Source organism: Gallus gallus, chromosome 1, assembly GCF_016699485.2.
Source record: "Gallus gallus isolate bGalGal1 chromosome 1, bGalGal1.mat.broiler.GRCg7b, whole genome shotgun sequence".
Lineage (NCBI taxonomy): Eukaryota > Metazoa > Chordata > Aves > Galliformes > Phasianidae > Gallus > Gallus gallus.
This window is the reverse complement of record NC_052532.1, coordinates 121035991-121063929: the sequence shown is the minus strand read 5'-3', so window position 1 is coordinate 121063929 and position 27939 is coordinate 121035991. Positions and strand designations below refer to the sequence as shown.

The following is a 27939-nucleotide window of genomic DNA, read 5'->3' as shown; positions in this document are numbered from 1 at the left end:
CTGTCTTCCCCCAGATGCCTGTGAGTAATTCAGAGGAACATGTGTGAATATAGTAGCCTACTATTTACTAAATATAATTGGAAGACACTGATGCTGCTTACCTCAGCTTGAAGTTAAGCAGTGCTCAGGGCATCTAGCCAGGCATACTGAAAAAGACTGATGGAGAGGAAAAAAGTGTGAAATACTAGCCACCATTTCTGCTCTCAACACATGGCTTTTTGTTCCTGACTTTTAGGATCTTGATTTCTCAGCCTACGTGCAGTGCCAGTGGATGGAAAGCTACTTGTTCATTTTCTGTGTGAACTCAGAATCAAAGAGTCATAGAATCCTTAGAATTGGAAAGGACCTCCAAAGGTAATCTAGCCCAGCACCCCTGCAATGAATAGGGATATCCACAGCTAGATCAGGTTGTCTTCCAGCCTTGCCTTGAAAGTCTCCAGGGACGGGGCATCTACCACATTTCTGGGCAACCTGTTCCAGTGCCTCACCACCCTCACTGTTAAAGACTTTTTCCATATATCTAACCTAAATCTACCCAGATCCAAGAGGATCTGCTCCATGATCTTTCCTGGCACAGACATGAGACTGACAGAACAGCAGTTCCTAGGGTCATCACCTGCTTGCCATGACTTTTCAGATATCATTGAGAGTGCCTTGGTGACTACATCAGCTAATTCCCTCAGGACTCTGGAATGCATCTCATCGTGATCCATAGACTTACTGACGTTCAGGTTCCTCAGATGGTCACAAGCCTGATCCTCACTTACAGTGGGAGAGACATTGCTTCCCCAGTCCCCTCCTACCAAACCGAACATTTGAAGGCTGTGTGACGAGTACTTTTCAGAGAAGAGCAAAGCAAAAAAGTACCTCAACCTTCTCCTTGTCTGTTGTTACCAGTCTTCAGCCTTGGTTTTGGCTGGGGAACAGCTTTTGACCTCAGTTACTGGCTTTCCCATGCTGTTGGCTGAAGACAAGAGACTTAAATATGCCAATGAGGAAAGTCTGCTCTCCTCCTCCCTCTCAGGCAAACCTTTACAGGGCAGCCCCTCTCACCTCCAACATGTGCTCAGGTCTCTGTCACCCAGGGATGACCTTGTTTACTAACGCTTTATCATAATGACCTTGCTAATGACAGCATTATTCACAAATAATAAGGACACTTGTTTAGTTTTTTTTTTTTCAGGAGGACAGATAATGAATGTGGTGAGTTCACATACAATAAATGAGGTCTCAGGAACCTTTAAAAATAGTAATAGGGGAAACATTCACAGAAAAAAAAATCCCCAGTACTTTTACAGTAGATACAAAATGTAACTCATGGCAATATTCGTAGAATCTCGTGAGTTGGAAGTGACCCTTGTAGGCCATCTAGTCCAACTGCCCTGCAGTGAACAGGGACACCTACAGCTCACTCAGAGTGCTCAGAGCCCTGTCCAGCCTGACCTTGAGTGTGGGGCTTCACCACCTCTCTGGGCAACCTGTGCCAGTGCCTTACCACCCTTATTGTAGAAAAACCTCTCCTTTATATCCAATCTAAATCTCTCCTCTTTTTGTTTGAAACCTTTTCCCCGTGTCCTTTTCACAACAGACCCTGCTGAAGTGTCTGTCCCCTTCTTTCTTACAGCCCCCCTTTAGATCCTGAAAGGCCGCTGTCAGGTCTCCCTAGAGCCTTCTCTTCTCCAGGCTGAACTTATCTTTGGTTTGGTTTTGCTTTTCACATTTCTTAGTTTTTCTGCTGTAGTGAGTATGTTTGCCCTTCCAGACAGGTGATTTGATCATGACCTGTGGGAAAGCACATCAGGGACTAGCAATATGAAATAGTGGGGCCATAGGGCTCTTTTTCTTCTAGCTTATCATCTTGAATGAAGTGTGTGTCATTAGTAAACAAAATGCTGTCATCTGCCAATGGCCGTTTGATGCCCTGTGCAAAATAAGTTGATGTCCTTAATCTACTTTCCAAGAGACAGGTGTGTGTATCATTGTACTGTTGGTGTAATTGATGCTAAATTACACTTCTGAGCCAAATGGAGAAGACTGATGGAGAATAACTCATAGATCTTTGATGGAAGACCGTAGTTTATGAAGATTTCAAGGAAAATGGAAATATATTTGCTGTTCTTCAAATAAGGCATCTGAGTCTTATCTTCCAATATGCTGAACACAGCATATTCTGTGTCAAGTGTCATCTTCCACTGTGCTTTTTCAAGGCCATCAGTGTTTTACAGCAGGATTTGTGTTGTGGATGCTGACATGGAGACAGGGGCTCTGATGCACGAGCCTCTGCTCTTGGAAGGAGAATTCTTGGTGGGGACGCAAAAGGCTAGCACTGGAAAGGGACCACTTCAGATATAAATATTCAGATAGAAATACGCAGGGGGATTGAATGTTTTGAGTAGGAGAAATAGGCAAAATGCATTAAAACTACCTCTGAAACGCTGTCCTATGACAAAAATGTGTGTGCAATACTTCATGTAAAAATATCCGCTGGGTAGGATGAGCATGTTTTTTTCAGGAGATCTTGAAGGTAAACATTAACCAAGGAAGATAGGATAGTAAATGAATTTTGTAAACCCTTTTTCTTGAGTGCATGTGGAATCCAGGTGACTGATCTGAGAGCAACATCACAGTGAGCTGCACGCTTCTATGTTTTAAAAGGGAGAGCAAGATGGTGACCTGCTGGAGCAACTAGGGCAAAGCTAGTAGTGATCTGAGATGGGTCAGTACAGGAGCAAAATAGCAGAGCTGTGAGAGAGAATTGAAAAGGATGTCTAAACATCTGCTTGCTGAGTGTATTGTAGAGAACACGCACTGCACTGCTGGAGACAAGAAACTATCTTGATGCATGTCATTGAGAGTGGAAGTAATGAGAAGGGTCAACGTGAAGAAATCCGTGTTGAAAAGTGCTGAAAGAGCTTCAAACTGAAAGAAGTGCTTTCAGCTAATGAAGAATGTGGGATTGAGAGAGGTCTGGAGATGTTAGTTACATGCTGTGATGTGTGTGTACACAAGCACATATATGTGTGCATGCGCCTGTCTGATGTTGTATCAACCCTACTGCTAGCATGCCAGCCCTGCCATTAGATCCAGTAACCTCAAACTAGTAGGATTCAGATACTATCTGACTTTTGTACCATACTCCTGCAGGCAACTCTAATGCTGCCTTTCATATCACTTCAACTTTGAGGTAGAACCACTCAGGTGGGGCGTGAGTGACCAGCTGGGTCACGGTCTCTGAAGAAGTAGGACTCAGTTAGATGTTTAATTTCATGCATACAAGTGCACAGCTGAGAAAACTTTTGTCTAGTCATAAGTCTTTAGCTGCCCTGGGAATAGAGCCAGACCAGATTAGTAATTTTGTTTCTCGCTTACTAACCTGCTTTCCCTGATGGACTTTCTGCTACTGTGGCAGAACGAGGACCATGGCTACGCATATATTATTGAACGTTCCAGTTGTTTTATTAATAGATAAGTGTGTTGCACTCCCTCCAGTGCTTGCTGTCACTCTGCATTAGATGGGAGGCACAGTGGGGGGGATTTTATCGGTGCAGAGTCTGGTGTGAATGGGGTAGGGGCATGCACACAATTGCACATATTCATGGAGATGTCTAATAAGGAGACACATGCATCTAGGATAAAAATGCCATTCATCTCTCCAGTCTGGCTTATGGGTGAGAAGGGCAACTCTATTAACAAAACCCCCAACAGAAACCTTCTGTCTGTGACTACATTTGCTCCTGTTTTGTAGCTGAGAGCACAAGGCTGTTTCACTCCCAGCCACTCTTGGAGGCGGTGGAAAGCACAGACTGGAGAACAGGAATAAAAGGAGAAGAAATCACTGGCTAGAGAAGCTACACAGGAATTAAGCCTTAAACATAAAAAAATACTGTGCATTTCTGTGAGGTTACTGTCTATCCTGCAGTGACAGCTTTGAAAGGCTTTGAAAGAACAAGTCCCAATCTGGCCACTGTAACTTATTTGACAGTTAGGGAAAGCAGTTAAAAATATGTTCAAACACCGCCAACAGTGATTGAAGGCAGCAAAGCCAAGAATGGGATTAGCATGTGGCACTCTGCACATAAGTGCATATTGCTGAACGGTATAATCTTCTTACGTGTATAAGAATCGCAGACTTCCCAGCCTTCTTGAATTGTGTCTGTTTGTTGTGCCAGTTAACCGAATACCAGGTAAATGTAAAATTCAAGGATCTGCACATGAAAATGACATCTAAATCATACGCTTTCCAATGTTTTCATCTTCCCAGATAACCGAAGGCTGAAGACGGATGGGGTTTTGTCCACTTGTCCCTTTTTTCCTCCTGAATAGCTGTCATTTCCATATGTATGGAATAATTGGAGGCAGAGGAATGTCACAGTGATGCACTAAGAAATTGTGGTCGAAACGTGCAATGTTTCAAAGTACTGGCAAGAAGTAAAACAAAGAGTGTAAAAGATCATGGTCTTTCTCAGCAGTTTCTGCTGTCAGTGCCTTTCTGCCTGAGTTTGAAAAATTTGCAAATTGTCCATCCATGAGTGTTGAACAAAATAACAATTGTGCTCCTGTTGTTGCCCACTTGTAGCCAAAGGCTTATCCTCTGTTGTTGTGTCTCCCCTCCTGCTTTCATGGGCACTTATGGCCCACGTAGATACAACTGTGTCAGCTTTGAGAAGCAATCAAGAAGCAGACCCTCTAAAAATGGGTGTCAATAGAGTAGGCAGTGGGCACTGGGAAGACTGGAAGGGAAATACCTGCACTGAATAGTGCCCCCAGGAATGTCAGAGTACACACACCAGGAAAGCGGGAAGGATGTAACAGAGGATGAGGGGATTCCATCTTGACGCTGACCGAACACCAAAGATGCACAAGAGTGGTGAAGAAAATGAGGCAGGGGCTCTGGTGCACAGTTTTGTGTTTCAGTGAGTTGGTTATCTCTTATCTTCCAAGAGAAGTGTGCTTAAGAACCTCTGTCCATGCTCTGGTGCAACTTGCCTTGGCTCTCCTACGCCTTGGTGCTGCTAGGCCATGCACCAAGCTGTTCAGAGACAGAAGAATAGGGCAGGGTCCAACACAGTCCCCATGGTGCTGTAGGGCCAAGCATCTGCCTCATTCCCATCACCTCATGTCACTCCCCATACAAGGGCTTCAGAAGAAAAAGCCATCACTGTCAAGCACTGCTTCACACCAACATGGACAGAAATTATTGCTTCCTTCTGGGAAGAGAGGATGGCATCCTGCTCTCACTGGGGTGAACTAACCCAAAGCCATCAAGGATGCATTTCTGACTCCAGAGGTGTGAGGGATATTGTGTGCGTGCACATGCTTGTGCGTATAGATCCTGGAGTTACAGTAAGGTGGTGTTGCTCAGCTGGGAGGCTGAAATGCTGAAGAGCCAGGAGCCTTATCTGCAAGGAGCAGAAGCCCCTTCACACAGGCATTTCTGAATCCTTAATAAAGATGTGATGGGAAGGGGGCTGTTCCAAATAGCTATCTGCAGCTCCAGGAGATGAGGTCTGAGTTAGCAAATAGGTCAAGACCAGGGAAGATATTTGGGTGCATGCGTGGGTGTAGAAAACAGATTATCCCACTTCAAAGGTGCTCCGGTCTCTGTCACTGGTCCCTGCTGGTAAGCCCAAGCACCCACTGCACCATCACTGTGGTGCAGCAGACAAAGAGAGAGACACTTGGAAAGTGCTGAGCTTGCTGATGCACTGCAGAGAATGTGGGACATGTGCAGCAGAGAAGTGGCTGTAGGTTCTTATCAGCCTTACAGGCTTAAACCCCCTGGATTTTACAGCAGAGACACAAGTACTTAGGGGAATATGCATTCGAGACATGTAGAGCTATAAATAAAATTCACATCAGACTCAGCACTTGCCTCAATGAAACATTTATGCACTAATATGCATGATGGAGTTGGATGTGTTGCTAGATTATCTAGTATTTGAGATGAACCAGTCTTGCTCAGAATTCATTTTCTTGCATGCATTGCACACAGACTCAGAAGACAGCAGCTCACTGACAACCTGTGCAGCCAGTGTGGAAGAGTTTGATTAGGATGAACCCTACTGCCACTGCTGCAACTGTCTTAGGCCTGTTTATGCAAAGGTTTCTTATTATATCGAATGAAAAGACCAGTCACCTTTTTTAACCTCAAGTGGCTGGAAAATGTGGTGTTTGCTAACATGGCACCAACTAACATGGTGAGCCACCTTCGTGCTGGAGAAGGGCTTCTCAGCTAGTACTTGGCATGGTGCAGCTGCTCACCTTTGAGAGCGTCCTGCTGCTACTCTACTACAACTTATTCCTTGATTTGATTAGTTTTGATTGTGGTTTTTTTTTTTTTCCTTCTGGAACCAAAGCACATCATTGAGAATGTGACAGCCACTGTTTTGGCTTTACTTGGTGTGGGGGTTTGTGGTGTGGTGGCTCTGGGCAGTCTGTCCCTGAGCACATAGGACATGCCTTCATTCTCTACTGAAATCCCCTTGAGGCTCTTCATTTTTTCAAACCTCACACCAAATTGTGTTTTCTTTGAACCAGGAAATCCTCTTTTTTCTTTCCCCCGGCACCTAATGGCAACCATAATTGGGAAAGAAATAGTAAGTGGAGAAGCAGAAGGAGCTGGAGTGGGGGGAAGGTGAGTGTCTGGAGAAGCAGACGGAGTTGGGAGGGGAACCCCTGAATCTATGAAATAAATGGAGCAGAAATCTTTCTTGCTTGGCCTTTGTGGTGTTATTATTAGAACAACCACGCCTGAGTGCACTAAAGCCGTGCAACCTTCAAGCATCCACGTGCAGCTCTGCTGCGGCAGGGTTCTTTGTTTGCTTAGATAGAGGAGGGAGGAAGAGCGAACAAGAGGATGTGAGGACAAGAAGAGTTTAAGACTGATAAATATGATCAACGTTGATAAACCAGCTGTTTGGGAATCGGTGGAAATCTTCTCATGAGAGCAGCCATTAGTGTACGTCTGTTTGACATTGGTTGTCAGGAAACCAGCCAACGTTAATGGATCCACAAAATGTAATGGAGAATCCATTTAAACGGTCTCTTGTCGTTTTGCCATCCCACAAGACAAAAAACAATTACTTTAGCTCGAGAATGAAATGAACGTGATAGTTTATATGATTCACTTGTATATTCTAAATTGATCAAAGCGCACACTAAAAATATATTAACAATCTTCATCTGATGCCTGAAATGCTGCTTTTCCTGTGTCTCTGCAGGATTCTTTGCTCATTCACTCTGGTGTCCAGCTGTTAGTAACTTAAAGGCTGTGGCTTTACACTTTCTGTGTCACTTTATTTACTGTGCCTATTGTGATGATGCTCAGGGGCTAGAGGTGCACACAAGCTAGGCCTTATACAGACAGCCTTGCGGTGACAAGAGACCTAGCCCTGCGCCCTGAGTAAGATGTCTGGTGGCCCTGGAAGCCCACAGCCCGCTCCATCCCCTGGCAGTAATGCCTGGGGCCTATGCCCAGGCAGCAGGGCCAGGCTGGGTGCCTGTGCAGGAACACAGGAATAACAGTCAGAAAGCGTGAAGAGGAAGCTGGCCCGCTTTTGGCAGTCAGTCACATCTAGCCTCCCTCAGGAGTGATGTGGGCCCTACCATTTGCTGAGAGGCTTTTCCCTTTCCTGCTCCATGCTGAGAGGTGGTTGCAGAGCTTCACTGCTCTGAGGCTGGGATGTGTCCTCCAGCATCCAGCCCGACTGCATTTGTGTGGGTTTGTACTTGTTTGTCCCAGGGCCAGCATTGTCCTCTGCCCTACCCAGCATTTCTCTCTTTCTCTGCGCCGCAGGCAGAGGCCGTTCATCCCCTCACAGTGTCTTTGCCAGCTCTTTTTGCCAGCTCTTTCAAGTTTCTATTCTGATCTGCCTAGAAAATCCACTCCACCTTTTCAATATTTTAAAGGGCTGTTCGGTTCAGTGCATATTATACAATATTTCTGCTGTCTTCGTGTCAGTGGGGCATATTCCCTGGCACAGTGAGTCAGAGTTCCTGCAGGAGAAGGAGGCACACAGATGTGCGGACTCTGGGGCTGTGGCACAGGGTGCTGCACATCACTGACTGCCCTTTTCAGATTGGATATTAGGAAAAACTTCTGCAAAAGAATGGTCAGGCATTAGAATGGGCTGCTCAGGGTGGTGGTGGAGTCCTGGAGTTTCCCTGGAGGTGAAACACGTAGATGTGATACTTAGGGACGTGGGTTAGTGGGCAGTATTGGTAGACAGTTGGACTAGATGATCTTCAGAGGTTTTTCCCAACCTTAACGATTCTATGATTGTACCATATAGAAACAAGCAATGTATTTGCTTGTCATTTTCATTCTGGTACAGCTCTGCTAGGTTTGTCTGCACATGGAGACCCAGGTGGCCAGGAGGTCATGCTGCTTTTTCTGTGAACAGCAGTGCCTGTCTACCACAGTGAGTGTGTAGTGGGATTGTGTTAGCTTGGTTTCATCTTTAAGTCTCACACAAAGTATGTTAATCCAACTCCCACTCAATCTTACTTGTAAAACATTGCTGGCAAAGCCAGAAGAGCTTTCTACAAGTTAAATATTGCAGTGAAATCTATTCTGTTCTAATGAAATGTCTGAACAGCTCTTAAGTAGGCAAAACTTTCCGCTCACTTATTTAACTCTGTCACAGACAACTACAAGAGCTGTCGTCTAGACAGACCTTTTGTGGGGATAGGAAGGAACTGCTTGTGTCTACTGTTTCATTAGCCTCCAGGGTGCAATTTGTGATCATGAATATCACATACCCTGAGTGATAGATGGAATAGGTGGGGTGCTACTACTTGTACTTACCGGTTCTTATCCCAAGGTGAGTTTCCTGTGGAGGTCATGTGACTCCTAGGTGGGTTAGGAGCAAGTCCCTTTGTGTCTCAGTACCTTGTCTGTAAAATAGGAATAGTGCTTCCTTACCCTCAAGGGGCAAAGGAAATGTAAAATCAGCTAGTGACAGTGAAACACTCACCTACTGACTCCTGAAGAGAAGTGCGGTGGCCAGACAGGGCATCCCTCACATCTCTCCTTACCTGTCCCTTGGGATGCTGGATGCGCCGGAGTTAGGCACATCTCCTCCAAGTTGTGTTCGTGAGGAAGCCTCTCAAATCTGAAGTGTTTTCATGTAACTTTCAGAGACAGAGTTAGGAGATTTCGCTAGACGAACTGAAGTTTTCCTGTCCCTCAAAAGTCTGTGTGCATTACAGGAACCCCTTCTGATAGGTGACAGCTACCGGCACCCTGCAGGATGGGCAGTTAATCTTGGGCGTTATGCATGGGAAGGCACTGAGCTAGCAACCTGTGTCAGGAGTTAGCCGTGTGTAACATGATGTAGTAGCAGAGTACAGTGGCAGGGGGAGAGGGCAGACTGGAGATGCAGGCTTCTTGCTGCCTTTGCTGTAAGTGTCACTGTGGGAATGTTGTATGGCTTCTTTGCGTTTTCATTTTGGCATCTATAGAATTATTAGCCAATTAGCGCATACATTCAACATCTATATTGTATCATCACACCTGCTTGCCTCCTTTACAGTCATCTGCGGTCTGGTGAAAAGTCATTATCTAAATGCTAAGTGGCATAATGTGGTACCGGCAACATGGAGAAGATAAAAATCACTGCTACTTGGTGGGATAAGGGCTGTCATAACATCCTCAGTGCTCATTCTTGGCACTGCTGTTTCAAGTGAAACCCTTCGCTTTTCAGCTAGACTGATGCATTCAGTGCTGGGAGTCTTACCTGGGGCTCTTCTCTTTTGCTACAGCTGTCTCCAACCTGGATGCAGAGAGCAAACTGAGTGTTTATTACCGGGCACCTTGGCATCAGCAAAGAAATATCTTCCTCCCCTCCACCAGACCTCCATGTGTGGAGGAGCTGCACCACCACGCCAAGCAGCACCTGCGAGCCCTGCGCAGAGGTAGGTATTGCTGCATGCATGCCCTCTTGGCAGCATGGAGGGGCTCAAGCACCATACTTCCCTGGGAATACAGCACTTGGGTTGAGAAGCAGGGTGAAGAAGTTTTGGCACTTACAGAAGGCTCCTGTCCTCTTTGGCTTGTTTATGATTACTGGAGGAGTTTTGAAATGAACTTTTTACTCTTCCATTTTACATTCTTGCATTCTGTTAAAATAAATATTTCTGCATTGCAAGTATGAATGATTTGGTTCACTGACAAAGGATGGAGGAACTGACTGTTTTAACAGGGCCACGTATCTCCTGCTAACCACATACTAAACAGTGTCCCAGGACAGATAAGATTTAACTTTCCAGGGGCTAAATCTGGAGTCCAGTGGTATTAGAGAGGCTGCACCGAATTTGAGCTGCCTGCGCGGGGCTTGTAAGCTCAGTATAGGACCTGGAGGAGGGCTGCATCCTTTCTGGGTAGCAACTGAGAGCCTATAGGGAGGGAAGGGAATCTCTGCCATACAGGGGTTTTGCTGAGTGAAACCAGTGGAATGCTGGCTTTCTCCTGCAGTCTAACTGAGGGAAAATTCTCAACTGGAGGCAGACAGTTGTACCTTTCTTCTGTGGCATAAGAAAGGAGAAAATCCATGCAGGTCACTTTTAAAATGTTCTTCTGCAGATTCCCTTGTTGGAAATATTTTGCACCAGAGGCTACTATTGCCTTGCTCATGTATTGTTGTTATTGGGTTATAGTAATAATTACTGGGATCTGTAGAGCATCTGTTAGCTGAATTAAATGTTCCAATTAATTCTCACACATGAGCCTTTCTACAGAGTTTAGCTCAGGACCATCCTGGAGGTGCAGCATGTCTTCAGAGCACTGCAAAGAGCAATAAAGCAGGACTGCAGTGCTCAAATAGAACAGAAGTGAGTTTTTCTCTCCGCAGCAGCTCAGCTTTGCAGTCGTCCCAGCAGCACGCTGATCTCTGCCTGCCATCTGGTGGGCAGCAGAAAGCCTGACATCGGTGGGAAGGCAGTGGCCAAAAATGCCTCTTTGCTTCAAAGCAGCACTTTGAGCAGCTGGCTGTCCTGCCTGTCTAAGGCAGATGTGCAGGTTTAGCAGGCAGCTTGTCATATGCTGCTTCGTTTTATTTTCTAAATAATTACACTTATCGGGATGAAACTGTAATCTGAAATTACACCTAAGTATGTTTATTGTCTGTGTTCTATTTCTTCTGTTAGAATTTTACAATCTCTTTATTTAACCAGGAGTAATTCTAACTAAATGTTAGATCAGGAAACCAGCTACGGTTGGCTGGACCATAGCTATATTCCTCATCCCTTTCCAGCAGCATCCTGTGCAAACACTAATGACTTTTCACCTAACTTTCACCTAAAAGTAGAGGTAGAAAATCCATAAGCATTCCCCCCTTCACATGGAAAATTTCAGAGACTTGGAACTGATGCTGGAAGAAGAATGGATATTGTGAGCCTATTATGGAAGAAGACTCTTCTGGGCCAGGAATACAGTGATTTTGACTTTTTCAGGATGGACTCCTCCATGCTGGGCCACAGAACTGCTGCATGATGTCAAGACAGGGAAGGAAGAACTACCTGAGGCTGTTTCCTTCTTTCACCTCAGAAAGGTGTATTTTCTAGGGTTAGAGTGCAGATGCTTATGTGTCTTGATATTTCAAGGCAACAGGAGCTGCAAGTTCTCACTGGGAATCAGGCTTTGCATCCCAAGCACTTAGAAGTCAGCTCATTTATCACTTGAAATTAAAGGTATAAAGTCCTCTTCAGGGTGAGTTCAGCTTCCAAGCTCAAGATGGGTGCATCCCTAGGAGTAAGAAATCAGGCAATCAGGAGACCCACATGGATGAGCAAGGAGCTTATGGAAAATGTCAAATGGAAAAAGAAAATCTACAGAATATGGAAATGGGATCTGGCCACATGGGAGGAGTAGAGGAACATTGTCAGGACATGCAAGGATGCAACAAGGAAGACTTAAGACAAGAAAGATCGAGAACAACAAGAAAGGCTTCTTTATGTCAATAGCAAAAGGAAGAAAGACTACAGAAAACCTGGGCCCACTGCTGAATGAGGTGGTAGCCCAGGTAATGGAGGACACTTAGAAGGCAGAGTTACTGAACACCTTCTTTGCTTCAGTCTTTACTGCTAAGGCTGCTCCTCGGGAAACCCAGACCCTGGGGGTGAGAGTCTGGGGAAAGAAGGACTTTCCCTTGGTCAAGGAGGATCTGGTCAGAGATAGTTTAGGCAAACTCGACACACACAAGTCCATGGGCCCCAGATGGGATACAGCCATGTGTGCTGAGGGAGCTCACAGAAGTGACTGCCAGGCTGCTGTCTTCCCGTCTTTGAAAGGTCATGGAGAATGACATAGGTTCCTGAGGACTGGAGGAAAGGCAGTGTCACTGCAGTCTTCAAAAAGAGCAAGAAGGACAAGCCAGGAAACTACAGGCCAGTCATCCTCTCCTCCATTCCTGAGAAGATGATAGAACAGCTTATTCAGGATATAATCTCAAAGCAAGTGGAAGAAAAGAAAGTTATCAGGAGTAGTCAGCATGGATTCACCAAAGGGAAATCATGCTTGATGAACCTGGTAGCCTTCTATGACATGACTGGCTGGGTAGAAGAGGAGAGAGCAGTGGGTGCTGTCTACCTTGACTTCAGCAACGTTTTTGATGCTGCCTCCCATAACATCCCAGTAGGTAAGCCTAGGAAGTGTGGGACAAATAAATCTACAGTCAGGTGAATTGAGGACTGACTGGCAAAGCTCAGAGGGTTGTGATCACTGGCACAGAGTCTAGTTTGAGGCCTGGTGTTCCCCAGGGATTGGTACGGGGTCTGATCTTGTTCAACATCTTCATCAGTGAGCCCGATGACGGGATAGACTTCGCTCTCAGCAAGTTTGCTGATGGTACAAAACTGGGAGGAGTGGTGGAGTAACTGACACACCAGAAGACTGTGCTGTCATTTAGTGACACCTGGATTGGCTGGAGAGTTGGGCAGAGAGGAACCTCAGGAGGTTCAGCATGGGCAAGTACAGAGTCTTAAACCTGGGGAAGAATAGCTACATGCATCAGTACAGGTTAGGGGCTGAGCTGCAGGAAGGGAACTCTGCAGAGAAGGACCTGGGTATCTGGTGGACAACAGGGTGACCACGAGCCAGCAGTGTGCCCTCATGACCATGGAGGCCAATGGTATCCTTGGGTGCATTAAAAAGAGAGTGGCCTGCAGGTCAAGGAACATGATCCTCCCCCTCTGCTCTGGTGAGGCCACATCTGGAGTGCTGTGTCCAGTTCTGTGCTCTCAGTTCAAGAAAGACAGGGAACTTCTGGAGAGAGTCCAGCGGAGGCCACAGAGATTACTAGGGTCCTGGAGCATCTGCCTTGTGAAGGCTGAGAGACCTGAGGTTATTCTACCTGGAGGAGAGAAGACTGAGGGGGAATCTTATCCAGCTTATAAATACCTAAAGGGTGGGAGTCAAGTGTATGGAGCCAGGCTCTTGTCCGAAGTGCCCAGCAATGGAATAAGGGGCAATAGGCACAAATTGGAATGTAGGAAGTTCCATACAAAAATGAGGAGGAACTTTTTTACTGTGAGGGTGACAGAGACCTGGAACAGACTGCCCAGAAAGTTGTGGAGTCTCCTTCTCTGGAGATATTCCAAACCTGCCTGGACACTTTTCTTTGCAACCTACTGTAGGGAACCTGCTTTAGCACAGAGTTGGACTAGATGATCTCAGGGGTCCTTTCCAGTCCCTGTGATTCTGTCATTCTGTGTGATTCTTTAGTGCTGGGTGTATAGGCACTGCTCTTCCAGGGGCTGGGAGTCCAGTAAGTGCTTCTCCCCTTCATCTTCGTTGAGGATCATCAGCAGTGTTCACTGGAGAAGAGGAGGAACTTCAGCGTTGGAGTCCATGTCCTTTCTATAGCTCTGTTGCACAGTTAGTAGAGACGTTTATGTTTTTAATGCTCAAAAAAACTCATGTTCTCTTTATTCTCCTCCAAAACAGAACATCGAAGCCGAGTTGATAACAGAGAGCAAAAAGTCCAAGGGCCCATCTCTGTGGTGGCTCCCCCCTTTCCTCCCTTCCCTGCAGTCTGCAGTCAAAAGAGGCAAGCGATAAAGGACCAGCACTTTCTACCAGTAAGTCTTTCTCCTGTGCTACAGATATCCCACATGAACACTTTATTAGCATTGTGGGACCTAGATATGACACTGCTTAAGAAGTGCTCCCCAGGCACGTGTAGGCACAACATTGCTGGTCTTAGCAATTCACCCATAACATGGCCCAGGTAGCAGCTTCCAGCAGCCAGCCACAGGGTGGAAGTTTCCACTGAGAAACCTTATATTTCACATAAAGCCAGCACACATACAGACTCGTTCAGATGCTTCTCCACAGCTCTTTGTGTTCTCTGCTCCTGCCTTGGGCAGCACTTCCAGAACACTCCTGTCATTATAGTAAGTGCTGTAATTTCAGCCCTGAAATTGTCACTGCCAGTAGCCAAGAGCTCATGGGCTTTGAGGACTGGCAGGAGGCTTGTATGGGTGCAGAGAGGCTCAGCAGCACTTCTCTAGAGGAACTAGTATTCATGCTTGTGTGGGCAATGGTGTGTCTGGGTGCTTGACCTGCACAAGTGCCATATTGGCTACGTTCTGCACTAGGCTAAGAGAGAGTGCATTCCTCAAACCTGCTGAAATTCAGTGGGTCATACCTGGGTTTGTCTTGTAATTGATGCATCTGCCCAGTGCCAGCCCTCAGTGTAGGGACAGATCTATGTGTGCAGGCACAGGCACAATGGCATCTACAGAGATACCGCAGCCATGAGCACATTATAAATGCATACTGGATTATCACCCACTGAACTTCGAAATCCAGGTACATTCACCCTAATCCATTATATTAACCATATGGAAATACTGTAATGTTAAAGGAGTCACAGTGTAAAGCACCTGCCCAGGAACCTAAACTTGAACTAATCAGTCCATGGAGTTTTTTTCTCTGTTTAAAGCATGAAATGCATTATAAGGTTTCAATTAATTTGACTATTCCAAGTTTTTGACTGCTTACCTGGATAATTTCAAGGACAGCATCACTATCACTGCAGGCTTTGAACTGGCTAAATTTGCAGGCCCTGTGAGTCAAATGAAAAAAGATATTCTGATGCTAATGGACAGAATAGAAAAGGAAGACTTAAAGGAGAAACAGACTTACATTCTTTTGCTTTGTAAGTCAGCATCAAAGCTAGTGCTGTTACAGGGTCACTGAAAGGTAAGGGAGAGATGACCCCACATTATGGATCAGAATTAGTTACAGATAATAGTTTGGACAATATACTGAACATAAAGCTCTCTTAGTTAGTATCAGATGGAGAACAAGTCATATCTTTTGAAATTGCATACTCGGTGTTGAAAGGCCTGAATCTTTTCTGTGTTTGGAACCAGTACGTTTTAGACATCACTTCCATCTGTGTAACACAAAATAATAATAAATAGTGAGCAACCCTCTGAGTCCTGTATTAGATGGCAAAATTAAGTCATGCTGAATGCAGATGTCTTGGCTTTATCAGCAAGGCCACCTTTTTCCTTTCAAGAGGGAGACATGAAACTTTGTGCCCACCCATACTGGGGTTTATTTTGGAAACCAACCAGATTTGATGGTCCCTGAAGGAGGAACAAACAAGTGCTGACTTGGAGGCTGTAGTCTTGTGGATTTCTAGGCATCTGGAAATGTTCTACTTTGAGAAGTGCAAGTATTCCAAAGCCAGAATGTTTCAGAGTGCCTTGACCCACTTCTTAGAGAACTCCTTGTTCATGGAGCAACTCTAGACAGAATAAGGCAAGATGAAACTGCACATGAATGCTCTGTCTGGGAGAAGATTAATCAGAGATTTTTACAAGATACTGCAACAATGAATAACTAATTGATATTGTGCCAACCCTTATGACTTAATGATATCATTACAAGAGAAAATTGAGAGTGCTGTTATTGGCTAACTTGCCCTTTTCAGCATAAGCTTTTTGGCATCTGCAAACGTGTATATGCTTCAGGGGCTGCTAGACGTGTTTGATATCTGATGCCAGTTGATTGTATCATCTGTTCGTCAATGAACTAAAGATGTTTAAGTCCCACAGGAATTTTTACATGTGGCACAGCTGTCTATTCCGTATTCCACTTTTCTGATGTATTGGAAGGTGCTGGTAAAAGAATTGCTAAATGAGAGGAGAGTAGACACCCCTTTCTATGTTTCTTAGAAATTAGGAAAGTGGTCAAAAAGAAGCTGGGAAGTTTTTAAGCTACACAGTTCAAACTGTGCATCTCTATTAAATGTGTGCATTGAAGCACTGAAGTAAGTGGCTTGACTTTGAGTAATGTTCTTGTTCCACTGTGAGAACTATGAGGTCTATCAGTACTAAAAGCTACCAAGAAAAGATTGCCCGTGTCTGAGCCCAGCTGAGGTTTCCAAATTGGTATATATTGTCATCTCTTTATATTGCTGCCAATTAAGTAGCAATGTGCTTTTCTAAAGATCTTGCATATTGCTTAGTACAGTTAGAGAATATTAACTTTACCTGGTGAAGGTTCACTTTTAAGCATGGCTGGCTGTTTTTGTCTGTAGGAAGGTGCCAAAGTCAGTCCCACAAATTCCAGGAAAGACCAAATGAATTGAAGTCCAAAGTGACTGATGCCAGTGTAAAAGGGTCTATAAGGCCATTTTGAGCTATTCCATCATAAGATGATGTGGTCATGAAGCAGCAGAAAACTAGAAACAGTGGTGTTCTAGGATTTTTTGTGTCCCAGGATCTTTTGCGTCCCTGACAGGACATGTTTACAGTTTGTTTTATTGTAGCCTGTTCTTGTTAGGGGAACTGCCCTGATTTGTCTGATGAAAGGTCCACTTAGGCCAGACACCAAAAGGGGATCCTTCAGAAAGGCATGTAAGAAAGGGGCACATTTTATGCCACTTCTTGTCCTATGATATATCCTTGCAGTTTCATGCAGAAATTGGTTACAGAGCTGCTGAGCCAGAGATGAAACACAGAATAGGAGCTACCAAGGAACAACAGGTCTGCACTGATTTTGAGACCTGTTTAATCCCTTTTCAAATTTACACCTTTGGCCTCAACAGCATGCTGTGAACAGTGACTTTAACAATTGGTATGAAAATATATCTTTTGTTTGCTTCAAACTCGATGCCTCATAATTCCATTGCATCCCTACTAATTTTTAGAGTACGAGAAACAGTGAGCACTGTCTTCCTTCTTACTTTCTCCACGCCCCTCCTGTTTTTCAGGCATGATTTTACTTCCCTATTCATCCCAGGCATTCATTTTTCAAGCTAAAAACCCCTGACTTGTTTAGCCTCACTTCACACAGAGCAGCGGTACAACCAGACAAATTTGTAGGCATCGCTCATTCAGGCATTTTTGCCAATGGGGGGGAAAAAAGAAAGAGGAAAGTACAAGGAAGGTACAGACTTAGGAAAATGAGGGTAATATTCCTTACGCACGTTCCCATGACAACCCCGTCATGGTTGTAGTGCTGCAGAGTGTGAAGATGCTGTGTCATTCCAGCTGCATTTCAGATTCTCTTTCATATTCTCCACATTTTTTTTTTCTTTCTCTGTTTTCACTAAGCATGTCCAGCGAGTCTCCAAAATCTCTGTGCTCCAGATCAGAGTGCAGATGCTATGGGAGCACAATTTCTCCAACCCCTCGTGGCACAGCTGATATAATAAAATAAGGGAGATCAAGCAAGGAACCCGTAGTGTTTGGGAATTCACACTCACAGCTGCACAGCGTGTAGTGTCATTTTGTTCATAATTACACTCTGAGCAGAAATCTGAAGACAAGAAGCAGGAGGTTGTTTTCTAGTCAGGTTTGGCCTCTCCCTGCGATGTCAGCCAGACCAAATGTGAAATGAAAATAATGCATAGGGTAATTCATTCGATCTCTTTGCCATTTAAAAATATTCCCTGTGGTCTGCCTTAGGATGCTCTGTACAGCACACAACTGCATGTACAGACTTTAACACGCTTTCTGTTCTGAAGTTCTACAAAGCCTCAATAAAAAATCACTGAGTTAAGAGCCGGGTCCAAGATGTGCTACATACTTTCAGTGTGCAAATCCTGCCTGTAGCCATTACAAATGAAAACCAGCTGACCCCTCCACTCAGCTCTTGTGAGGCCCCATCTGGAGTACTGTGTCCAGGCCTGTGGATGCCCCATCCCTGGAGGCATTCAAGGCCAGGCTGGATGTGGATCTGGGCAGCCTGGTCCGGTGGTGGGTGACCCTGCACATAGCGGGGGAGTTGAAACTCGATGATCATTGTGGTCCTTTTCAACCCAGGCCGTTCTATGAATCTATGATTCTATGACCTTATTCATCAGAATGAACTTGCATAGCACTGTTTGTGCAATGGGCGTAATACCTACTACCCTGTATGGTAGGATTATTATTTTGTACGTACATCTGCTGGGATGCCATGTGTGGCATGACTTCTGTCAGAAAGCACATCTTATTTTTGTCATTACTTTGTCAAAACATTGGAGCAGTGCATTAATCATTAACGGATTGTCAGTGCTTGAACAGATCGCATTTGTGATGCTCCAAAATAAAATGAAACACCCACAAACAGATAAAACAAAAACTGAGGAAAATGAATCCTAGGGAAATGCTGAGAGCAGGCAGGTGAGCGGAGCTGTGTTTTGCAGCAAAAACAGCACAGTCAGAAGTATTTCTTGTTTTCAGCTGACTGCCTAACAAAGATGCTCCGTAGGTACGAATGTTAATTTCTAATTGAGCAGCTGGCTTTGCTTGGAAAGCACTGGAAAGCTGCTAATCTTTTATTAGTATTTCTTCTCTTTTTACCAGGCCTTCAATTTTTCCAACATATAAATCAGCACCATTTCCTCGAGCTCCTTTGAGTTACTGAAGCAGCAGGCTTTCTGTTCTACAGGAGAGAAAGGGAGAAAGGGAGGGAGGGGGCTTGCACCAAGGTCCACAGAAGGAGTCGGGAGCAGCCTCATGTGAATGTGGGACTGAACATCAGTTCCCATTTGCTCTGCCATGGCCAGTATGGGAATGGCTGCTTTCAGCTGTGAAGTCAGGACGTACTGTTAATGAGTACATCTGATTTCTGTGCTCACTTAGGTTGTAAGCATCCTGCATGTGGTTTGTCCACTTCTGGAAGTGGACCATATATGAAGCTTGAAGTTATACAACACTGAAGCTGTATGCTAATACACTGCCCACTTTATTCGTCCTAGGAAGGCAATATGCACCACTCAGTGCTATAGAAGCTGGAGGTAATAACTAATATTGATCCCTTGTGCTTGTTGTTAGCTGTAACTTATGGGAAGCAGGAGTAAGAAATTCTCCTCAGGGGAACAGAACAATGCTGCCAGCCACTTCATGCCCTCACCCAGGTTTTGCCTGCACCTCCAGCACCAGGCACTGCTGCTGCATGGGCTGTGACTCAGCTGCCAGCATTTCCTAAAGAGAACACACTGCCTACATGGTCACAGCAGTGCTGAGGGGGTGGGGAAGGAATTACCTCAGCCACAACTGAATTAGAGAAGCCTGTTGAGGATAAATGTCTACGGCTCTTGGCAAGACTTTAGCATTCTCACAACAGCTTTATTATCTGAACAGAAATTAGCCTTTTTTTTCTCAGATTTATACTTTTCACTCCACCACTACACAGTGCCCAAAATGTCCTGTGCACTTAGCTTTGAAATCCCAGTACATCCTGTAACACTCTTACTATCAGGCAGGCCAGGTACATGATCTGACACACACAATACTTCCTACAGCAGTCTTCCTTTTTATCTTGAAGATCCTGAACTGCAGGCATCTCGAAGTGGCATCTCAAAGCTTTGGAAGACGTAAAACAAGTGGAATTAAGTGGCATTTTTGTGTGGCATTGGCCCATTCTTTTCGTCCTTCTGATCCCAGCAGTGGAGCAAGAAATAGGACAGACCCACAAATTACCAGGCTGGCATGTTTGTGACTGCCAAATTGCTTCTTTGCCACTGCACTGATGGAATTTAATGTCTTCCTTAGCTAAAAGGGCAATTCATGCGTCCCATCTTAGGTATCTGGAAGTAAAGCTAGTCTCTTAAAATCAGTGGGACAAATGTTTGAGAATGATGCGTCCCATCCCAAGTGCTGAGGGAAGGTTAAGCTGAACTGTCCTGCAGCAACGCTGCTTTCTGTTTCCCTATAGTGAAGCGTAACAATGATCTCAGGCCTGGACATCTTCATGATTTTGTTGCAGTGCACAGAAACCAAAGACTTTCACACTGAAGAGATGGAGAGCAATGAGAAATGAGATCATGTGGATATGCAACCAGGATTTTTACTGCAAAGCAGTTTCAGGAGCACACCATCACCTCTGCAACTGCATGATGGGATAGCTCAGAAAATAGAGATGCTCACATTTGTCAGTGACTGCAGAATAAATCCCTATTCAAGCAATTACACACCAGTTTGATTTCAAAGCAATCTTAGCCCATTAAAGAAAAAATGCCTATTTAAAGTATTCTGGCTTTGTGTTTAACAGATTGATTATCACCATTGCTGTTTGCCAAGCACACCCACACAAAAGAAATTCACTTTGAAAACTGCCTAATGGCAGATTTGCCCATCAGACCAGAACAGCTTTGGGTATATAATAATAATTTCTTACTTAATTATGTGTTCACTCAAGACATTTAGAGATATTCTGGTCTTGTGAGTGAATGAGAACATTTGAGGAGAAGAGAGGCATCAGAACACTGAGGTTGCTGCATGGCACTGTGCTTAGCTGCCCAGCAGTGGGCACCATGCAGAGTCAGTCAGTAGGTAGGTGATCTTAGGACCACTTGGTCAGATCACAGTGGAAGGTCACACCACTGCGATAGCAGGAGCTGGAAATTTTGCTGCCCACCTCAGCCCCTCATGGTATTTCTCCTGTTCCTGTGGCTGGAAGAAGGGACACTAGTAAGTCAGCCTTAGCCTTTGCCTTTGCATTTTTGGTGTTTCTCCATGTTAAGTCTCCATCCCAGAAGTTTGTCCTGCTCTGCTTAAGAGACCTGAGGCTTCAGAACATCAAGGCAAGTCTGTGGGTATGTGTAACCAGGGGGTGTTTTCTTGGAGGAGTCAGGAAGGCAGAGGAACACACAGGGAGATAGAAAAGCCCTGCATCAACAGGACACATTGTTAGCCATTGTTTATGCCTGCTGTAGCCTGTAGCTACCCTCTCTAAGGCCAAAGTCAAGTTCCTGCTGCTTCTCCCATAGAGGCTTGCCCTTGGAGCAGGAAGTCCCTATTCATTTCCTCCTTTTTGTGTGTTCCCTGGGACCCTTCTGGGCCTTTATGGTACTTCTGTAAGATGTAAAAGATTTTCATATTCTGAACTCTTGTCACCTTAGCAGCGCTGATCTCCATTCGTCTCAGCTCTCCCCAGGGAGCTCTGACACCCTCCAAGGGGAAGGTGAATTTTAGAACCTGACCCTTTTAGCTGTGGTAAATCTGCTCAAAGCAGGTGACTGGAAACTCAGCTGAAAGATCAAGGAAAAAAATCTTTTGAATCTGAAGAGCAAACTTAGCTAGTTGATGTATTCAGTATCTCCGCACCTTTTCTTGCTCAAGCAGAAGTGTTCATCTCACAGTAAGGACTTTTTCCCAGTTTAGGAGAAATGGTTTTGCAGAGTTCTGGAGGACCTGCTGGAAATGTTTGCTGGAAACAGTCCTCTTCTGATTTTCTCTTTCTGCTCTGCTATAGGACTTAATGGGCCACTCATTTGGAAGCTTCACTTGGCTTTATTCACACACATAGGACTGGAGTAAAGCAACAGGTGTTGGAATCTAGCAAGAAGATAGGATGAGTCACACAGTTTACAGAAGACCTTAGTGAACAATGTATTTGTTAAATCATCCTCGGGACTAGCATTATTTATATCCATAGCTTATAAATACCTCAGGCAAAAAATTTCCTTATATTACAAAATAGACCTTCTGTAGTGTAATTGGAGAGGCACTTTGCACTGCTCCAGCTTCAGGCAGAACACAGTTTGAGTCCCCCAAATCAATACAAGGCATTCTTAGGACAATTTAAGTATGTCTGTGCAAGGAGTTTGAACCAATTTCACTACAGTTTTGTCTGATCTGAGTAAGTGAATCAGTGTAGACTTCACATGGATCCAAACAACTCTGTAGGCATACCTGAATGAGGTGGGGCTCATTTGTGGAGTAGTGTGAGCTGGAAATCGAGGTGGAAATTTCAGGGTGTCTTTGCCTCTGACACTAGTTTATCCAGACAAAAATAATGTGCTTTTACCAGAAACGCTTTGTGCATGTTTTTAATTTCATTTTTTTTTTCTTTTTTACATTTCACACTTATAGTTTAACAGCACCCGTTCGCCCTCCCCAGTTGAGTGTTGCCACATGACCCCATGGAGTAGAAAGGTACTGGAAAAACAAGCAATCCTCTGCTGACAGCCCTGTCTCACTCACTCTTCTCCCTTCCACATCCTCACCCTGCCTCTTGCTTGCTTTTCACTCGCTAACTCTACTGCTCTAAAAGATGCCTCTTCTGTTTCTCATGTCAGTAGGGCACAATAACGGCAGCTTTTCTCCTCCTTCATTCTTCACCTCAGAACGGTTTCAGGACCTTGTGGCCCCAAAGCCAGCTCTTGTATTCAATTGCCCCATTAATGGCTTGGACCAAGGCAGAGCCCGTATCATTAGTGACTGCATTTCCTTTTCTTGCAGTGTTATTGCCCAACTGCCCTTTTTCTCTGTTTTTTTTTTTTTTTTTTCTCTTTTTTTCCCAACAGTGAGGGATCCTCGGGGCAGCACCAGGGCATTTGCTCCCTGGGCACCCTGCGATGCTGCCCTGTGCTAAGGAGGAGCTCTGGCAGCGGGAGCCGGCGGTGGGGTCACCTCACCCGCTTTGTCCCCGCTCCATTGTTATCCTGGCAGAGCCGGCAGCCAGTGCAGCCTCCGTGTCTGCTGTGTGTGGGCAGCCTTTGGGGTTTTGTGGGCTTTTTTTTTTCTTTTTTTTTTTTTCCTTTTTTTTTTTTTTTGCATGCATCAAACTTTTGGGGAGGGGGGAGTTACCTAGGAAACAAAGTCCTTTGTGCTGGAAGTTTATATGAGCCATTCACGTCTGCCGGGGATCAGCACAAAAGCTGCAGAGAGAAAGAAGGCTGCGATGTTTTCCTAAAACCCAACGTGGGAAAGCAGGGCTTCCCGCGGGCGGGAGGAGGACCTGGGGGTTCTGCGGGGGGCAAGGCCGGCCAGGTAAGTGAGTGTCCCCCCGCACCCTGCCTTAGGGTCTGGAACGCTTGTGGGGCTGCTGCCAGGAGCCAGAGGCTGCTCATTCCCTGGGATGTATATGGAGCCGGGGAGGGATGGCAGCACTACAAAGGCAGTGTCATCCTGCTGCCCGCTGGACCGTACCAGGCTGGGGAGCGCGGCATTTTGTCTTCACCAAAAATCACCACAAACTGGAGAGTGAAGCATAAACGGAAGTCATAAGGGAGAAGCTGGGTAGGCAGCAGCTGGGGATTCAGGAGAAGGGCAGCTGAGGAGGCTTTGCTCTTCATGCGGAAAGAAGAGGCAGAGTGACTTCCCAGGCTGGGGCAAGAGTTGTCACGGCTCCTGGAAGTGCTCTCATGGAGAAAGGGGGGGAATTGGGCAGAAAAAGGTGAGTGTTTCTCCCTTGTATTCTTCCAAAACAACATATTTTTCATTATTATTATTTTTATAAAGAAAATCCAAACCAGGGGTTTGTAGCTAGTGCCACATAAGGTGATTAATCTATCTGTTACGGGCAGCATTACAGCAGCTTTGCAGGACAAGGTGCTGCTGGGGGACTTGTTATTGCTTCAGAAAGAGAACAAAGCATCTGTGTTGCTTCCACACAGTTTACTTTTCTCTCTGTTTCTTTACCTTCTGTATCTAGTGCTTCTCTTAGCACACTGTAAAAACGTGCATGGTTTCTAAACAACACTTTGAATTTCTTCTGGTGGCGGCCCATCTCCTTTGGCCAGTGTCCTCCTGACCCTGGCACCGCTAACACCTGCAGCTTTCCACTGGATTTCTGTACTTTATTTTCTGCTCGTGTCCATAGTTTGTAAAAATGAAATGCAAATGATTTCCTGGAGCACGGAGGGCTCTTTTTTAAGGCATCGGGCCTTCCGGTGCCTGTCGTCTAACGAACGTGTACAAGGGGCCGGTCCTCATGGGCAGCCAGCAGAGCGGTGCGTTCAAAAGGATGCACAAGGTATCTGTCTTCTGTGAACGGTGTGTGATTCCAGCCTGTACTGTGTGACTTATTGAGAGCAGCTTGCCATTGCAGCCTGTAACTGATTGCTGATCTGTGTGACTGCTTTGTTTCAACAGTAGCCTCGCGTACCTGAGTGGTAGACACTGATTTTGAATGTATTCATTTGCAGTCCCATCCACCAGAGGACGAAGATACAGATGTCATGTTAGGGCAGAGGCCGAAAAATCCAATACATAATATCCCTTCTACACTGGATAAACAAACCAATTGGAGTAAAGCACTACCTCTCCCAACTCCAGAGGAGAAAATGAAACAAGATGCCCAAGTGATTTCTTCTTGCATTATTCCCATCAATGTCACTGGTACAACTCTCTTCTATTTCTTTTTGTATTTATTGCATGGTTCGAGGGAGGTCAAGTACTTATTCTGTTTAATTTGTTTGAAGTCACTGGATTTTACAGTCTGTGGGCAAAGACCCTAGCCTGAGGAGTAGTTGCTGGAGGACAGTGGGCTAAATTCATCCTTCATGCATGTCTGCTGAAGTCACTGAACCTGCATCTAGGATTAATTTGGCCCATACTTTGTGAGTCATGCTGTGCAGCGTAATGTAACACTGGTTCCCTGCACAAACAGTGTACTTTTGTTGTGTATATAACCTGCAGGCTGTATTCACAAAGACCTCAAATAGCTTTTTGAATGTAGCTGACTGAAATAATGCAGAAAGCCATAGAAATGAATCATATGATTATCATGTGTAGCAGGAGAAGAGAAACTAGAGAATGTAGGTTGCTATTTGCAGTGCTTTAAACATGCAAGTCATGACTGTGTAGCATGTAAACCATCGCTCTGAGATCTCTTTACATGCAGCTATGCTGAAGGTATAGTAATGGCATTTTCTTTTATTTATGTAACATTTGGATGCATTTTACTAGATTTATTTGAAGAAGAATCTGTTTATGTAAGCACCAGATTTATCACTGACTAAATGTGATAGACGACTTGTTTCCAGAATCAAAAATCAGGTTGTTTTTCTCTTTCTCTTTTTCTCTTTCTCTCCTTCCAGAGGGCTATGGTAAAAATAAGGTTTATCTGAATTTTCCTCAATTATATTTTGCACCAAGTTTTGATTAATGTAAGAGCATAAAGTGGGCTGACTTTTCCCTGCTTACAGACTTTAAAATAAGCAATCAGGAAGAAAAGCGGGGAGCTTTCAGCTAGCTTCAGACAGCATACTGATATTTCATAGTGTTTTTCCAGAAGCTGGAGGATGGCGGGGAAGTCACATCACATTGCTCCCGCTTCTGTCTGTCGATAGCGCCCAGCCTTCCTGCAGAACAGGCTGCCCAGTCACCTATGGTGCCAGCAGGGCTGCATGCCCCAGCATGGCCCCAGTCCCAGCTGGGGGGCTTGGGGCTTTGGATCTGGCTGCTTGCTATACAGCCTTAAGGTGGCAGCCCTCTTGCTCTGCCATGTGCCAGGTGATTCTTCTTGGTGATGGCAGTGCACTCCTGGTCCCCTTATGCCCTGGGAAGTGAAGATGTTCATGAGCTCTGCTGCCCAGGGAGCTGGCAGCCAGGAGCCGCAGTGGGAAGCAGTGGGGACAGTGTAGGGTCAGGCCACCAGCCAGCAGAGCAACCTGAATGGGCCGTGTGGTGTAGGCTGGGCACTCCTAATTGGACGTCCTTGAAGAAAGAAGTAAGTGGTATGGCACATTTCCACAGTGCATTAGAGTGACACTCTTCATATGTAGCACACAGGACCCTCAATATGTAGGCTTTCCAACATCACTAATGTCACACAATGCAGTTCAGAGGAGAAATACAGCAGTAGACCAATGGGACCAATGTTAACTTTTCCAGTAATAGAAATTTTTGCCTAGACTCCATCTGCCATACATTGGAACCAAATTTCCCGATCAGTTTTACAGATCAAGAATGGTATGTAATCTTCTGGATGTTTATGTGTATCATTCTCATTAGCACTAATGGGAATAATTTGTATGCATCACGGGGAGGACGTACCCTCTTTCACTTTCCTCTTGGAGATGACCCGTGCATCTGGCACACAGAGCATGTTCAGCTAACTCACAATTGCTGGAAGCCCAGCAATGGTTCTGATTGATTTTCATTTCAGAGAGTTTGCTTTCATTTCTCTGTTTTGTTCTTTAAGCTTCTCCCAACCCCAAGAAATGTTCACTTTTATAAAATGACTGTTGTTGGAGTTTACAGCACCTTCCTTCCATATTAAAGAAAGTTCTTCCTCTCCTTATTTCAGGGGCATTGGTGGTTACAGGACATCTGTCTGAAGCCTCTATTTTCACTGTAGTTGATTTCAAGAAGAACTTTTACAAGAAAGTTACTTTTTAACGTTTTACATTGTTATGTAGTGTAATATGTATGTGTACGTCTGTGTATAATTATGTTTTATATAATTATACGCTATTAAAATGGTTTTTATCAGATTTTTTTTTTAATTTGTTTTCTTTAATTTGTTTGTTTTTCCTAAGATTACAAACCACTGTACCAGTGATCCTGATGTTAGAGATTTTATGGACCTGGCACATTTTTTCTCCCCCATCCCATGTCAGCTTCAGACAGCAGGAGCATACAGCTATGCAAAGAGCCAGTACAGGCGGGTGCAGGCCTTTCGGCGAGCCTCCTTTTAACTTTACGTTGACCACAGTGTAAAGAGCAAAGTGAAAGAGACTTTTCTGTGGTAATGCCATGGAAACATAAAGAAAATGAGGAATTCTTGCCCATTCTGCGTGACCATGGTTATAAATAGATGTGCATGTGAACTTAGGCTCCTAAATCCACATTTAGGACCATGAACGTGTGAGCTGATTCCCTGAGCAGACTCCCACGTGTCCTGCTGAGTGCAGAGCAGTTGGGAAAGTCAGGCCACGTACTGGTGCACAACAATATCTGCTGCCCATTTATTTTATTCTTGGCCATGTGGAAAAAAAGAAAAGAGTGTTTTCTAAACTTATACGTGGAGCTGGCCCTCTTTTAGCTGTCTTCTTCCTTTCCAAAATGTTAGCCCCTTTGGCATATCAGTCTCCTAAGAAGCCCTCAGCTAGTACAATATTACATTAAAATCTAAATTGTTTTCTTATGCTTAGTTGCTTAAAGTAAATCAGGCTTTAGTTAGATAGATTACTCCTTGCTGACAAGTTACCGCCATTGTCCCTATGACAGATGGATAGTAATGATGTCCTGCTACCAAGAGCTCTCAAATCTACTTTCCTTTCTGTTTTTCTTTTCTTTTTCTTCTTCTTTTTTTTTTTTCCTTCACTCCTTATGTTACTTCTGGCAGACCAGGCTGCTGAGGGGGAGCTGGAATTAGATGTAAAACTGTGATACGCTGTAATATAATTTACATAAGAGCTACATAAGGGCTCCCTTATGTTTATTCACAGGCTTAATCCAAGCTCCCATACTTCCACTGTGTTCCAGCCATGAAATTTTGTTTACTATTTCTAAAGGCTAATGAGACCTATTTATGGGTTGCAGGAGTTGGTTTTGACAGAGAGGCTAGTATACGCTGCTCTCTTGTTCACTCACAATCTGTACTACAGCGGAGACGAAAGTTGAGGAGGAGGAAAACCATCTCTGGCATCCCCAGAAGAGTGCAACAAGAAATAGGTGTAGTATAAATACAACTCTTCCATAGATAGCTTTCTAACCAACTTAAATTGCAGGCTTATTGAGCTGGTAGTGGGCATTCCAAAGAAG

The 27939-nt window shown here is 44.8% G+C and overlaps 1 protein-coding gene across 2 annotated transcripts in view; it reads left to right on the top strand.

Annotated features, from left to right (window-relative positions):
* Positions 1–27939, top strand: part of NHS (NHS actin remodeling regulator) — a 248718-nt gene that overhangs the window by 211110 nt on the left and 9669 nt on the right. The window contains exons 2-6 of one of the 2 annotated variants that reach the window (XM_015272984.4): positions 9763–9915; positions 13943–14076; positions 22318–22380; positions 24375–24567; positions 27718–27849. In XM_015272984.4, the coding sequence (XP_015128470.2) occupies positions 9763–9915; positions 13943–14076; positions 22318–22380; positions 24375–24567; positions 27718–27849 (675 nt within the window). The remainder of the gene's footprint in view (positions 1–9762; positions 9916–13942; positions 14077–22317; positions 22381–24374; positions 24568–27717; positions 27850–27939) is intronic. The other variant, XM_015272985.4, reaches the window with a different exon arrangement.